Below are 16,449 nucleotides of genomic sequence, written 5' to 3'. Positions count from 1 at the left end.
CTCCTTTGCACCCCATTATTTCTATTTCTACTTTGCACTTTCTTCCACAGCAAATCTACTATTCCAGTGTTTTACTTGCTATATTGTATTTACTTCACCACCATGGCCTTTTTTGCTTTTACCTCCCTTATCTCACCTCATTTGCATATAGACTTATTTTTCTACTATATTATTGACTGTGTTTGTTTTACTCAATGTCTAACTGTGTTGCTGTGTGTGTCAAACAGCTTTGCTTTATCTTAGCCAGGTCACAATTGTAAATGAGAACTTGTTCTCAACTTGCCTACCTGGTTAAATAAAGGTGAAATAAATAAATAAATAAATAGCCATGGTAGTCAAAATGATGGCCTACCCAGCATTTTTATACATGACCCTATGCATGATAGGATGTTAATTGCCTAATTAAATTCAGGAACCAAACCTATGCAGAAGCACCCTCTTTCAATATACTTTGTATTCCTAATTTACTCAAGCACTTCCATTATTTTGGCAGTTACCTGTATACACTGTCACACAACAACCTCCAGTAAAACATGAACAGTCAAGAGATGCCACATATTGTGCAAAACAAACACACTCAAATCAGAATAAATCTTCGAGAGCTTTTAATCATACATAGAAATGTAGTTCAACAGTACCATTCATTTAGAATGTTATAGCAGTATACTTAGTGTAAAGAGCATTATGTTGTTTTCTGACGAGGAATATCCACAGAGATGATAGAAGCTTCTAGAACTACATGAGAGCGAGAGAGACAGAAACGAGTACATGACTACATACATTTTAACACCTCAAACCACAGATAAATGTTGCCTATTTATGTACCAGTGTCCATCTTCCTTGTTGTGGTTCTTTTTTTGACGAGCAGTGTGGCATTAAAATTCTTTCAGGAAAAAAACTAAACATATATTTGCGCTAGCTCTCGCTGATCATGTCTGGGATACAATACATCTGACTTAAGCAATTCTTACTGGGATGCAACTGCTCAAGTTGCTTTTAAACAGGGGGGCACATTAATGCAGTTGAAATGTGGTATTGTAGACATGGAAGGGATCCAACACACCCTGCCCACAAACATCACTACAGACGTTGTTACCATACGTGTTGGTCGTCAGCGCCACAATAACAATTCCAATCGGCGACAGTTTTAAGCAAAAAACAAATGTACAAGACAAGGTGAACAGATATGGGCCTACAAATCCCAGAAGCGCTGTTAAAGTCAGTCAATTCCTCATAGAACGTCCTGTGTTGCTTCAGGTCTTCTGCCAGCTCATAGAAACTTGCTCTGTTGGGTTTCAACTCCCAGGTTGTCGAAGTAGCGTAGCATGAAATAGCACACATGTTAAGGCTGGGAGGGGGGATGCGCTGCATGCTGCGACATAGCTGCCGGAGAGGACATGGACTGGACCATCGGCTGGGCCGGCGGGGGGAGTGGGTGCAGAGGCTGCGCCCCTGAGTGTGTATTAGGGGAGGGTGGTGGTGTCGGACGTTTGAATTTGTCAGGGCTGTTGCTTCTTCTCGGGGAGGGCCTCTGTTTTGAAGAAAAGAGGGAAGACAGGTGGAGGTGAGAAACATTCTCAGTTAAGTCAATTCTCTTTCAAAATATCCCCTTCTCAAAAGCTTGTACCAAAAAACTTCAATTAAAAGCGCAGTCTCAAATAGCCGCCTATCCCTTTTAATAGCTGGGCAACGGCACACATATCAAATGATCAAAACCTGTTTAAAATATACGCTGGGTCTAAATGAATTGTTAACGAAGTTACCATGACACGTTTACGAGGTTTAATGATTGATTTGTTACATTAATTCATTTAGTAATGACTCAAAACATCTGTTTTTAAATCGCCAGTAAGAAACTGCTAGAGAATTGCTAGCTAACTTGTAAGCACAAACAGTCAACTTCGGGAGTACAGACCCCCAGAAAGTGGCTGATTGCCCTCTAGTGGCTAAAGTAAGAACTGCTGAAAATGTAAAGTCAAGAGAGAATAAGGGAAAGGGGGATACCTAGTCAGTTGTACAACTGAATGCCTTCAACTGAAATGTGTCTTCCGCATTTAACCCAACCCCTCAATCTAATAATTATTGTGTCAAGGGAAAGTTTTGTATTTTATTCTTAAAAACAAAGGCATACTAAGACAAAAGAAACGTGACAGTGTATCAACTGAAAAAAATCGAATTTCCTTCACTGTGTTATTAAAATGCTAGAAGTGAATGCTGGAATTAAACAATTAACTATGAAAATGAGCAAAAGCTGTGTGTGTGAAGGAAATAGCAGCCAGTCTAAAAGAAGCACCTGTTGTGTTCAGAGATTTAAAGCAAATCAACTCCTGGGATATTAATTGAAGTTTTACAGTATTTGAAATCGAACACCATCAAATCCTTTTCCGTAAACAGTAACCCTCTTGTGTGAGCATTGGCGAGTCAAACAAATTCAAAGTGCTGGCGAATAGCTGGTGAACAGACTCTGGCTTTGATGAGTGTCCGGGTGGCTGGCCTGAAGCTCCCAGTCACCACCACTTAGTGCTAATGAGCTCTAGGGTCTTCGTAATGACGGCTGCCACCCAGAAACTAACACACTTCAGAGGCACACGCTGACATACTCATCCCTGGAGCACTCAGTGTTACCATGGAAACACACAGGAAAAAAATAAGAGCGCTTGTCCCTTTTCCTATGGGCGATCGCAAGGAAACCAAAAACTAATTTCAGTCTTCAGTTCAGAGTAATCTCTCTGAGCCTTGACTGAGCTGAAACTGGTTTCAACCCCAGGGTGTTCCTGGTACCTGATGAGAGGACGGTGAACTCCTGTGTCTCCTCCCAGCAGCCAGTCAGACACATGGAAACAACGTTGGTTAAACCGTCTCCATAACCACAGGGAATGGCTTCACTCTACAGAGACAATGTTGACATTGAACCGGGAGGCGTCAGCAGCAGAAAGTCACTGATGTAATCACAAGATGTTCTACTCAGTCTCCTACTCAGAACATTTGTATATTTTAGTGTCCATTTGCAATGAATAATCCATATTGCTCTAGCCTGCTCCCAGGTCTGTCTGTGCAGCAATGGAACAAATAGGGCATAGTGACCTGCATAGGGAGGTGCGAGGGAACGGAACGTCCTAAAGCCTGTGGTAATGAGAGAGATGGAACGGCAGACACACACAGGTCCTTCTGGCACTGGGAGAGGACCTGCTCAGTTTAACACAGGCACTGGAAGGACACTTAAAGACAGGCAGGGAGGTCCCACAAGATTGTTACCAATGGTATGAGAAAAGGTCATCTTTGGGCATATAGGCTATGGAACTGAAATATACTACACTGAACAAAAATATAAAAACACAACATGTAAAGTGTTGGTCCCATGTTTCATGAGCTGAAATTAAAGATAGTAGAAATGTTCCATACTCACAAAAAGTTTGTCTTACATTTTGTGGACAAATGTGTTTATATCCCAATTAGTGAAAATGTCTCCTTTACCAATATAATCCATCCACCTAACAGGTGTGTCATATCAAAAAGCTGATTAAACAGCATGATCATTACACAGGTGCAGCTTGTGCTGGGGACTATAAAAGGTCACTAAAATGTGCAGTTTTGTCACACAACACAATGCCTCAAGTTGAGGGAGCGTGCAATTGGCATGCTGACTACAGGAACGTCCACCAGAGCTGTTGCCAGAGAACTTAATGTTAATTTCTCTACCATAAGCCGCCTCCATACTTTTAGAGAATTTGGCAGTAGGTCCAACCGGCCTCACAACCGTATGGCGTTGTGTGGGCGAGTGGTTTGCTTAAGTCAACGTTGTAAACAGAGTCCCCCACGGTGGCTGTGGGGTTATGGTATGGGCAGGTATAAGCTGCGAACACAATTGCATTTTATCCATACCATGAGATCCTGAGGCCCATTGCGAGGCCCATTGTTTAAAGGTATCTGTGACCAACAGATGTATATCTGTATTCCATGTCATGTGAAATCCATAGATTAGGGCCTAATTTATTTATTTATTTAAATTGACCGATTTCCTCATATGAACTGTAACTCAGTAAAAATCTATGCAATAGTTGCATGTTCCAATTATATTTTTGTTCAGTATAAATCAAGAGCATTCTACTACCTTATCAATGGACTTGAGAGCGTCTACATGGTCCATCATAGGTGTATTAAATAGGTTTCGCAATACAAGCACAATGGTGCTAGTTGGGCAAAATTCTATATGCCGATCATTTAGACCTCATTTGATTCATATAGTCATGTTGAATACCATACAGGCTAGTTATGTCAAATGACTGACACAGGAGCAAACAAATGACAATGTGATCCAGATTAGATAAACACAACATAAAGATTAATGGGCCACATACTCCAAGCCCTCCATGTTGTTGGTAGGAGATCAACTAACGCTACATCTCAGCACGGATCAATGTACACTCCCATGATATCCAGTCGGGGCATTTTGGGTTAGTGCCATTGAGCCATTTTAGAGGACAACTGGTATTCATCCATCTACACTTCAACCCCATTTATTTTCTTGGCGGTGTCATGGTAAATCCATGAGAAATAATCTGATACTGAAGATGAATGTATCCCGAGGCACCAAATAACCAGCAGTACTGCTCACAATCCTGATCAACACCCTAGCCAAACACTAGGTCTATTCACTACAGAACACCCTAACCGATCTGCTACACTAGATGCGTAACTTGCCGACCGTGAGACGCTCCTATTCATTTCAATGAAACCTAAGGCATAAGCAGCGCAAGCGGAAAATTACAATCTGGTTCCATTTTCAGGATGTCAACGAGCAGCTCCCAACCGAGAACAATAGGATAAAGTGGCTCACCCTCTGCTTGCTCTGCCCAAAAGTAACGCTTAAAAAAAAAAAATATCCTGCTTTAGCGATGCCCCAGTGTAGTGCCTGTTAGGAGTTAGATTAACATCTCACAAGACACTTAAATAGCACTATTAAGTGCACTGTAAATTAAACCAAACTGATTCAGATGTCCATTGCTTGTCTTGATAGGTGCGGCACAGACTTACCGCTACGGCGTGGGAGGCACTTCCATGGACGTGCAGGGCGGGGGCGTTGAAGTGAGCGATGGCGGCTCTGGACAGGGTGGCCGGGGGAGTGAACCCAACTGTGTGACTGCCGTACGACAGACCTGGAGGAGAGGAGAAAACGTTATTGAGTTTGCAATGTGTTTTACAGTGCATTTGGAAAGTATTCAGACCCCTTGACTTTTTCCACATTTTGTTACGTTACAGCCTTAGCTACACATGATTTCCTTCAACTCCATCTGATAACGTAAACCACGGTTGCTTAGGAGGTGTGATGAATACGGCACCTGTGTGTTGCAGGTAGGGCTGGGCGATATTTTGTGAATACCGGTATGGATTTTTACAATACCGCCTATAACAATGTTTTGATACAGTGCTAAATTAAATGAAAAGTTATACAAAATTGGACTACTTCACTGTCAGTTGTCCTAGTTAGGTTGAGTAGACAACCATCAGAATAAAAATTAAAAAAGGCCATTAAAATCACTTGTTTCCATTCTAGGGTCAAGCACTAATCATAAAACATGTTTAAAACTTGTAATATTCAGAAACATAAAATAGCATAAACATTTAAAAATATTGTGACATGATATTTTGGCTATGTCACCCAGCCCTAGTTGCAGGATCTCTTTCTGCATAACAGGATGTGCTAGGAGGATCACTCAAAGGAACTTGCTGCTGGCAAAGGATGTCACCGAAACAGACTCTCCTTCAATTGGTATTAACTTTGGAAACTGTCAAGAAATGTCTGTCATTTTCAGGGAAAACAATGTGGTTAGGGATATACAGTGCATTCGGAAAGTATTCAAACCCCTAGACTTTTTCCACATTTTGTTACGTTACAGCCTTATTCTAAAATGGATTAAAACATTTTTTTTTTTAACTCAATCTACACAAAATACCCAATAATGACAAAGCAAAAATAGATACATTTTTAAATAAATTATAAAAAATGTCAAACTGAAATATCACATTTACATAAGTATTTAGACCATTTACTCAGTACTTTGTTGAAGCACCTTTGGCAGCGATTACATCCTCCAGTCTTCTTGGGTATGACGCTACAAGCTTGGCACACCTATATTTGGAGAGTTTCTCCCATTCTTCTCTGCAGATCCTCTTAAGCTCTTATCAGGTTGGATGGGGAGCTTCACACAGCTATTTTCAGGTCTCTCCAGAGATGTTCGATTGGGTTCAAGTCCAGGCTCTGGCTGGGCCACTCAAGGACATTCAGAGACTTGTCCCGAAGCCACTCCTGCATTGTCTTGGCTGTGTGCTTAGGGTCGTTGTCCTGTTGAAAGGCGAACCTTCACCCCAGTCTGAGGTCCTGAGTGCTCTGGAGCAGGTTTTCAACAAGGATCCATCTGTACTTTGCTGAGGTTCATCTATCTCTCGATCCTGACTAGTCTCCCAGTCCCTGACTCTGAAAAACATCCCCACAGCATGATTCTGCCACCACCATGCTTCAGCATAGGGATGGTGCCAGGTTCCTCAAGACGTAACGCTTGGCATTCAGGCCAAAGGGTTCGATCTTGGTTTCATCCGACCAGAAAATCTTGTTTCACATGTTCTGAGAGTCCTTTAGGTGCCTTTTGGCAAACTCCAAGCGGGCTGTCATGTGCCTTTTAAGGAGGAGTGGCTTCTGTCTGGTCACTCTACCAAAAAGGCCTGATTGGTAGAGTGCTGCAGAGATGGTTGTCCTTCTGGAAGTTTATCCTATCTCCACAGAGGAACTCTGGAGCTCGGTCGGAGTAACCATCGGGTTCTTGGTCACTTCTCTGGCCAAGGCCCTTTTCCCCCCGATTGCTCAGTTTGGACTGGCAGCCAGCTCTAAGAAGAGTCTTGGTGGTTCCAAACTTCTTCCATTTAAGACTGATGGAGGCCACTGTGTTCTTGGGGACCTTCAATGCTGCAGAACCTTTTTAGTACCCTTTCCCAGATCTGTTCCTCGACATAATCCTGTCTCGGAGCTCTACGGACAATTCCTTCGACCTGATGGCTTGGTTTTTGCTCTGACATGCACTGTCACCTGTGGGACCTTAAATAGACAGGCGTGTGCCTTCTAAATAATTTACAATCAATTAAATTTACTACAGGTGGACTCCAATCAAGTTGTAGAAACATCTCAAGGATGATCAATGGAAACAGGATGCACCTGAACTCTATTTCGAGTCTCATAGCAAAGACCCTGAATACTTATGTAAATAAGTGTTTTTTATTACGAATACATTTGTAAAAAAATTCTACAAACCCGTTTTCGCTTTGTCATTATGGGGTATTGTGTGGAGACTGATGATAATTATTTAATTTTACTTTTTTGTCCATTTTAGAATAAGGCTGTAACGTAACAAAATGTGGAATAAGTGAAGGGGTATGAATACTTTCCGAAAGCACTGTAAATGTAATTTAATTTCAGGGGATAAGCCATGTGCTGCCTGAATCGGTTTACAATTGAACTTAATAGATTTAATATTTTGATATTCCTGTTGACCCGACGTTCAAAACAAGCAGAGACCTTGCAACCGAAACAGGACTTGTACCAAGGGGACCTTAAATTCACCCAATTATCAGTAAGGATCTATCAACCTGTAACAGAGTGTTCCAGAGACACAGCTAGATACAATGTTACTTAATGATTAACGGAATACATCTACTCATATTACAATACACAACAGAGTCAAAGGTGCTCTTTTTGGATGTGGACCTTCCTCTTCCTTCACCCAGTGACATAATTGATATTCATAAAACAGAGTGTAGTGGTTATGAGGTGTTGGACATGGGCCATGTACTTCCTGTAACTATACCCTACCAGGTGATATGGGTCGGCTGGAGCTGGGGGAAGGAGTGTATGGTATGGGACTGGACACTGTCCGTGCTCGCAGGCCTTGAGCTGACATCTCATTGAAGTACCTGAAGGGTGAAAAGACCATAGTTTAGACAATTAACTTCTGTCTCTAAATATCACTCCCAAATCCCTTGAGCAACGATTTGCTGTCTGAAACAGAAAGGAAGTGAGAGTGTGGGGTGGGGTTGCTTATTGGATGGTTGGTTTTGCATGGCTGACAGTGGAGCAGAGACTAAACATTGGTTGGAGATGGTGAAGTTGGACCAGAGGGTTTTGTGGGTTGTGGTTTCATGTCTACCTCTCGTCGTCCATCTCCAGACTGGACTCGCTCTCAGACAGCTGTCTACACAGGGCTTCGCGGCGCTCCATCTCTCTCTGCAGCTTCCTCTGCAGACGGATGTTCTCCTCACGCATGTGTCGCTCCTCCTCAATGTACTGGGCCCGCTTCTCTGTGTCTGGGAGGGGACGGACAAATCAAGTTTCATCAAAAACCAATGCAACACCATTACACAACAACGAGTCATAACACAACAATGTATTTTTCTATTGCACCTAAATATAATAGGTAAAGTCTGGTCTCTAATGACAGAGGTTTCTGGTATTTAAGTCCATGATTTCATCAACTTGTTAGTATTTTGGTCCAAGAGCTTTAGACAGAATAGATTGATATGACAGCTCCCTCTGGTGGCCAAATATATAAACAGAGCAGCCTTCTGCTGAACTCGTCTCCCTACGCCAGTGTTCCTCAACAGCACACATTTGTTGCTGTTGCCTGATGATTAGTTGACAAGTTGAATTAGGTGTGCTTGCCCAGGGCTAAAACAAAATGGTGTACTGTTGCGGATACTCAAGGACTGGAGTTGGGAAAACACTGCCCTAAGCCAGGGGTATGCAAATAGATTCAGCCACGGGCCGATATTTGTCAGAGCGAATGGTCAGGGGGCCAGAACACAATTATAATAATCTGCACATGGAAAATTTACCACAACTATGCCCAAAAATAGATTGTATTTCATACATTGATTTCATTGCGACAAGATCACTCGCTGGCCAGTTTTGGCCTGTTGCTGACCCCTGTCCTAGGCCAACAGGTTGCCTCCCACAATGTAAACAATGTTCCATGCCGTTGGCCTAGGTCTAGGATTTTCGAGACTCTGGCTGAACTGGACCAGTTAACTACTAAAACAGAGTTAGGTTTCACTGAGAAAGTTAAGGATATTTGAGAAGAAATGACAGATCTGCACAGAGATAATATTGAGGGATTGAAAAAGAGCTTGATTATGGTCTACTGGGAACCTGCCGTTGGAAATGTGAGTGCGTGTTTGGTCTGAGGGTGAAACTTTGCGTGTTCACATTTGTTTGAGTGATAATATGACCATCGTTCCCAAATTGAACATGCATCTGTAAAGAGGAGCACTCTACCGTGACCCACTACCACTGTTGTTCTAAGATCACATGGTACGGCAACTCCACCGCCATCACTAAGACACGGGCAGTACAGGAGCATCATGTCAACTGGAAGACTGGCCAATAGTTTCTACCCTCAGACCATCAGGCTGCTGAATAGTCACCAGTAGCCACCAGCTCCACCCGCTACTCCCCCTACGGACATGTTCCCCCTACGGACATGTTCCCCCTACGGACATGTTCCCCCTACGGACATGTTCCCCCCACCCAACAGACTTTTACTCTGCCCCCACCCCAACGACATTCATCACTGTTTCAGTTGTTAATAATGTTTTATTTCACTTGGTCCCCACACCCCCTCAATGGTCATTCCCCCCACCCCCTCAAGTCTACTCTGCCTCCACCCCAATGGATATTTATTTATTCATCATGGTTACAGTTATATAGTGCTATTTCTATTGTTTTTTTACGACCATTTTCATTATTTTATTTAACTTAGACCTGCATGTTGGAGCTAAGATTTTTACTGTACCCTGCAATCACATCTGCAACCATGTCCATGTGACTATTAAACACTCCGAAATCTGAACAAAACACATGAGTTAAAATAATTGACTGTAAATCTACAGCAAAGCCATATGAAAGCCTCCTTGGGCACCAAATCTTTTCCGAATTGTGGCAGACTACTGTATCTAGTTTTATGGGTTCTACGTAACCAGGTCACGTCATGATAAATTCACTGTTGACCATTAGCCTTTGAAACTCACGCTGCAGCTCGGTGGTACGGAGGCTCTTCTTCAGCCTCTCCACTTCGTCCTTCAGGAAGCGGATATGCCGCATCATGTTCTCCGGAGAGTCAATCTCCATGGAAACATCCCTGGGGGAGGGAGGAGCAGACACAGGCTGGTCCAACTTCTCCTGGAGGATTCTGTCAAAGACAAGTGAGCTCCAATGAATCAACACAGGGAAAAGTCAGCCTTTTACCATTGTATAGGTTATTCCTACTGTCCTAATAAAGAGAATCAATAGAGAGCATACAACAGTGTGAAGGTTCATTTTGTTTAGTTTCAACCATTCCCAGACTCCAGCACCTAGGTTTTTCTAGATCTAAACATACTACTCTTAAAGAATATGGTTGCTACAGAACAAAAAAGACTACCTTTTCTCTGCCTCCAATTTGTCCATGCGCTTCCACAGTCTATTGACAAGAGCCTCTTGTTCTTGCTCTAATGTGTTTTCGAGGTCAATCTTCTCACGCCTTAGCTGGAAACAAAGGGAACACAGCAAAGAGATATTCAGCTTGAAAACATCTTACCTTCCACAAATAAATGCGCACCCACACACAATTCTACACTCCATCATGGTAATGCACATGCCCTTAAGTGGGAGTGCCGACATGATGTCCTCAGGAGAGACTCAGCTGCACCAAGACAATTGCTGTCTCTGACATCTGTCTTGCCTACCACTTACTAAAACTGCATACTGTGTACTAATGGTACTACATACTATTTAGAACGTACTGTTAAGTAAAATCAAATGCAGTAACCAAAAAATATTAACATACTAAGCTCATCCATACTAAGCATGCGTCATCTAATGTGCAATTACGTTGATTCCCACCATTTGTTAATTTTGGTACAGCGCGTCACCATACCTGATTAACAACAGTTGTTAAATACGGCGAAAAAAAATTATCTACTATACTGAACAGAAATATAAACGCAACACGTAAAGTGTTGGTCCCATGTTTCATGAGCTGAGATAATATGTTACATGGGCACAAACATTTGATTTCTCTCAAATGTTGTTTACAACTCTGTTAGTGAGCATTTCTCCTTTGCCAGGATAATCCACCCACCTGACAGGTTTGCCATATCAACAAGCAGATTAAACAGCATGATCATTACACAGGTACACCTTGTACTGGGGACAATAAAAGGCCACAGATGTCTCAAGATGAGGGAGCGTGCAACTTGCATGCTGGCTGCAGGAATGTCCACCAGAGCTGTTGCCAGAAGTTAATGTTCATTTCTCTACCATAAGCCACCTCCAACTTCATTTTAAAGAATTTAGCAGTATGTCCAACCGGCCTCACAACCGCACACCGTGCAAGTGTAACCACGCCAGCCCAGTACCGCCACAAGCAGCTTCTTCACCTGTAGAAACGTCTGAGACCAGCCACCCGGACAGCTGATGAAACTGAGGAGTATTTCTGTCTGTAATAAAGCCCTTTTGTGGGGAAAAACATATTCTGATTGCCCGGCCTGGCTCCCCAGTGGGTGGGCCCATCTCCCAAGGCCTACCCATGGCTGTGCCCCTGCCCAGTCACGTGAAATCAATAGATTATGGCCAAATACGTTTATTTCAACTGACTGATTTCTTTATCTGAACTGTAACTTTGTAACATTTTTGAAATTGTTGCACGTTGGGTTTATATTTTTGTTTAATATAGTTAACATTATTGGCGCTATTTACATTTCTTTGAAGTTCTCTCTCAATGATCTGACCCTTTTAAATGTATTTTTTGTTGTTGCAATTTTCACCTAAAATGTCAAACCCAAACCTGTAGCTCAGGACCTGAAGCAAGGATATGCATATTCTTGATAACATTTGAAAGGAAACACTCCGAAGTTTGTGGAAATGTGAAATTAATGTAGGAGAATATAACACATTAGATCTGGTAAAAGATAATACAAAAAATATCAAAAAATATGCGCTCTCTTTTTTTTGTTCCATCATCTTTGAAATGCAAAAGAAAAGCCATTATATGACTTTGGACTCCAGGAGTAATTTAGATTTTGGCCAACAGATGGCAGCAGTGTACGTGCAAACCATTGCGTTACTGTTCAAAATGTATCAAGTCTGCCCAAATGTGCCGAATGGATACATTTTCAAGTACAGAACTATATAGAACATATAGCGAGAAGACAGCAGGGGTTAGAGACACCGCAGGGGTTCAAGCTGTAGAATCCAGTTCTTACATTTGAAAATAAAAATTTATTTTATCAAACAAAACTATGGTACATTTATATCTCTGGGACACTCAGGATGACAAATAAAAGCATGATTATTGAATGTAAGTATATTATTAACCTTTAGAGGTGAATGTATCAAACCAGCTGCCGTGATAAAAGTTTTGTTCTGCACTCAAACAATATCATGGTATATTTTCATTCTAATAGCTACTGTAAATTGGACAGTGCAGTTAGATTAACAAGAATTTAAGCTTTCTGCCCAAGACATGTCTATGTCCTGGGAAATGATCTTGTTACTTACGTCATGCTAATCACATTAGCGCAACTGTCCTGCGGGGGGGGGGCGATCCTGTAGAGGCTAACCACTTAGCTAGATAGCTAGCTACCTACTAAATTAGCAAACCAAACGCACAACTGCAGAGCATTTAGCACATTTAAGACAGTTAACTTAATAGTGATAAGGCCTCTAGCTGGCAAACATTTAGTTGTGAATTCCATACTGTAACTAGATCACATGTGAGTGACTGGGTCTCTCGTAGTTTTGCGCTTGTAAACAAACATGGGACTACGGGTAAGCTTCATAATTAAATGATGTGATGGGTGAAATGAAGAACGTGATCTTTATCTCCTAATGTATTGCACAAGTTAATTACAGGTATTTACTTAAAAAGTAGCAACAAATATTCACATTTAGCGTCTTCCAAAATCAAGCTTTGCTTGGTAACAGCAGAGAAAACCCTTCTGAATCAAGAGCCTTGCTGTTTAATATTTGTTTTGTGCATGCAGAAAACTGTGTAGCAATTTTGAGTTACTTGTATAACTTTCTGAGCTGGGATGTCTGTCCTGCATTAGTTTAGGTCAGAGACTATAAAATGTTTGCGAGGAGATCGTTAACATTTAGTTCGCATTCTCTATAGGATTTTACATGTACTTGTTACCATTGCTAACCTTTGGATTACAGGGGCTCGGTGGGGTTTGAAAATAGCACCCCTTGTGTTCAGTGCCAGATTGTCATACCTTCATACTGACCTTGTGCCAATCTGGATACCGCCCAAGCCTACTATTTAGAATGCAAGTATGGGTATTCAGACACTGTCAATGTCATTTCACATAGTGTCATTATGTCACTGTACCTGCTCCAAGGTGAGCTGCTTTGATATAGTGTCATTCTCCATTTTTTTAATCTTCTTCATCAGTTTGTTGACCTGGAACTCCTGCTCCTGCTCCAAGTGCTGTTCCAACTCAGCTTTCTCATGTTGTAACTGTGGGAGCAGAAATCAATGTGACTTAGAAACTAATGAAAAGATTTGCATTAAAGCACTGTGGTTAGATGTTGATAGATCTTTTTTTATAGCGGTGGCAATAGGTTGGTGCTGCTTGTCTCTAAAATGATTGTGATCTGGAGAAGAATGTGTTGTGAAATGGCGGCGGTGCAGCAAGATATTGCCAAAAGCAACCACATTTGGCCATCTACCAATAAAAAGGGTGTGGCTCATAGCTTGTTAAAAATGAGACGATAGTGACTAATACCTAGCACTGACTAATCATCAGATCAAAAATAAAACATAGGACAATTAAGAAAGAGGGGGTTCAGCTATTTTAGTTGCATGCTAGAGTTCATTTTGACAGTCTAAGCTCACGTTCCTCTGTTCTCGGGGCACAGACGGTTATAGAAACACCACAACAGACTGGAGTTGTGCAACCAACATTCTCAGAGATGATCAACAGCTTCAGGCCACATCAAGTGTTAACATTCTCTTAAATTAGCCAAAACCCCTCTGGTATTTAACTGCTATGCATACCATCTTACTGACAAGAGCTAAGAGTTTTGTTTGAAGATAAACAATTTATGAAGCCTCACAACAGTTTAGAAATGGGCAGCGCCACAGAGACCTGTGTCTGAAGGTGGATACAGGACATCTAGGGTATAGGTGGCCCACTCCTTATAGTAGTAGTAGTAGCCTATAGCACTGAAAATACTAATACTATTAACCATTTACTGTTGAAGCCTGGGGTGTTGTGGAACAGGGTTTCCAGTACAGATTCACATTAGCGTTGTTCTAGCCTGGTGCCTTAGAATACATTTTACAAGAAAAAGTATGTCAGGCATGTCTCCATGTTTACAGAAGTGGCTCCTTACCACAGACATGACTACCACAACTACCATTTTACGCTAAGGAGTGTCTGTTGACACTAAAAAATAGGAGCAGAAGTAGGTCTGTTTCATGTTAGGGAACAGGACCAATAACAATAGCCTCCAGACTGTTTGACCTTTAACAAGGGTCTGGTAAAACACATGAGTGGTCCAGTGAGATTCATTCTTCTCACATCAAACCATTAGTCAGTTCTACAAAAGGTCAACAGCTCATACTTGCCACGGGGCCACATGTGGGTCAGTTGCAAGAGAGACCAAATAGCCTAACCAAGGAATAGGAGGAGTCAGTCAAGAGTAATTTAGGGTCGCAATGAAGTCAGTTAATAAAATACTTAAGGCAAGAACCATTACTGCTGTTATGCGCTCCACCCCAAACACAATTCCTTACATTTTCACTCTGCGACAAATACTTGGCATAAGTCTAGTGCCCAAGAGCCAGTTCTCTTTCGGCTGTCACTTACTTGCATGAGTTTTCTTGACAGTTCATTTGTGAGAAATTCCTCCTCTTTCTCATAGTTGACAGCGAGGGTCTCCTTCTCCTTCTGCAGAGCCTGGATCTTCTTGAACAGGGTGTTGCTGATGAACTCTTCCTCCTGCTCAGCCCTGGCTTGCTGCAGTCACAGAGGAAGGTAACATTTACAGAAAAGATGAGTGCAGCACTCACAGCAAGATGGCTCACAGAATAAAACATGTCTTAATTGTGTTAAGAGATGCTTCAAAAATGTTGGAATGGGTAACAATGGCATCATATGAAGTGATTTGTCATTGCCAATCTAATGTCAACCTCTACCACACTGCTCGGCAGAGCTCACAGCTGTCTCTGTGCTAAAATATGGTATTCCTATTGTTAAAGACTGTTAATTGACTGCAGTAGCATCTGTGCAAAAACAAGGAATAACACGGTGCAGGTTTGCTGCATTGAAGGTCTGTGTCAGCTGGAGAGGAAGCAGTTAGTCCGCCCCCCATCAATGACTCAAGCTGTAGCCCATTACAGTAACTGAAGGAGTGAGGAACGAGCAATTTAATTTTTTTTTTTTACTGTCAATAGGTCATAGCGACGAAATAAGAGACAGAAAAGGAGGTGGTGGCAGGCGCAAAACAGGGGAACAAGGAGAAAGAAAATCAAAACCATGCCAGTCATACCGATGCATTGTACAGGCAGAGTAGGTGTTGTTGAACTAGGCTACGTAGCTACTGTATGTAATGATCTATTATAAATTCAACTGTTGTGTCAAGGGTTAGCTGTAAAGTTAAGCACAAAAACAACGGAAACACCAAGCCTCAGCAGAGGATTCAGTGAATAAAAAATAAAGAAATTGTTAACTAACGTTTGATACAAACGTCAACTTCTTGGTCACCACTGACTGTTCAAATGGATCGACTGGTGTTAGCAAATGAACCTGGCATTGGCTAACTAGCTAGCAACACCAAAACATAACGGGCTAGCTAACATTTAGGCTAGCTAGTTAACCATCTAGCTACGCTAGCTCTCTAAGCTAACTAATGCTAGCTTCTTAACATGGATAGCTACGTCCGTTGCCTTTATTTCGCTACTAGTTAGTTAATTAACATTAGTTTGTTAACCTAGCTGCAAATTCGGACGTTCAGCGTACGTGTCTATATGCATTTGTTTAATGTCAGCTAGCTAGCTAGGCTAATCAACAACAAAAAAACAAGTTACTCACAATGGTGACGCTAGCTTTACGCAGGTCCCTATTCTCCTCCTGTAGCGCCTTGCACTTGAGTTTGAACGTCTCTAGCTCAATTTTAAGAACTTTGTTCTCTTGTTGTAGTGAGGCTAGTCTGTTCGTTAACTCCTCTAATCGAAACTGTGAAATGACTACTCCCGGCTTGCTCGAATTTGAGGCTGAGGATGACATCGGGGTAACCGAGCTACTCCCTGCTCCGTCAGTGTCGCTCTCGCTTGCACTGTCCGCCATGGCTGTGTGCGACAGTGTGGAGAAGACGGGAGCTGCAGTGTTTGTAGTGCATCAGCCTACGAACATTCGGTGTGG

The 16,449-nt window shown here is 42.0% G+C and overlaps 1 protein-coding gene across 1 annotated transcript; it reads right to left on the bottom strand.

Annotated features, from left to right (window-relative positions):
- Positions 1-588: 588 nt before the first annotated feature.
- Positions 589-16,449, bottom strand: LOC115193678 (coiled-coil domain-containing protein 6-like). The gene is made up of 9 exons (XM_029752564.1): positions 16,120-16,449; positions 14,896-15,045; positions 13,413-13,541; positions 10,464-10,567; positions 10,072-10,232; positions 8,196-8,352; positions 7,862-7,962; positions 5,035-5,156; positions 589-1,531 (listed from the first exon to the last, which is right to left on the bottom strand). Exons 1-9 carry the CDS (start codon positions 16,372-16,374, stop codon positions 1,343-1,345), a joined length of 1,368 nt encoding a protein of 455 aa, XP_029608424.1. The 5' UTR covers positions 16,375-16,449; the 3' UTR covers positions 589-1,342.

This window comes from Salmo trutta, chromosome 5, assembly GCF_901001165.1.
Source record: "Salmo trutta chromosome 5, fSalTru1.1, whole genome shotgun sequence".
Lineage (NCBI taxonomy): Eukaryota > Metazoa > Chordata > Actinopteri > Salmoniformes > Salmonidae > Salmo > Salmo trutta.
Note: the sequence above shows the minus strand (reverse complement) of the source record. Positions and strands in the feature narration are given on the sequence as shown.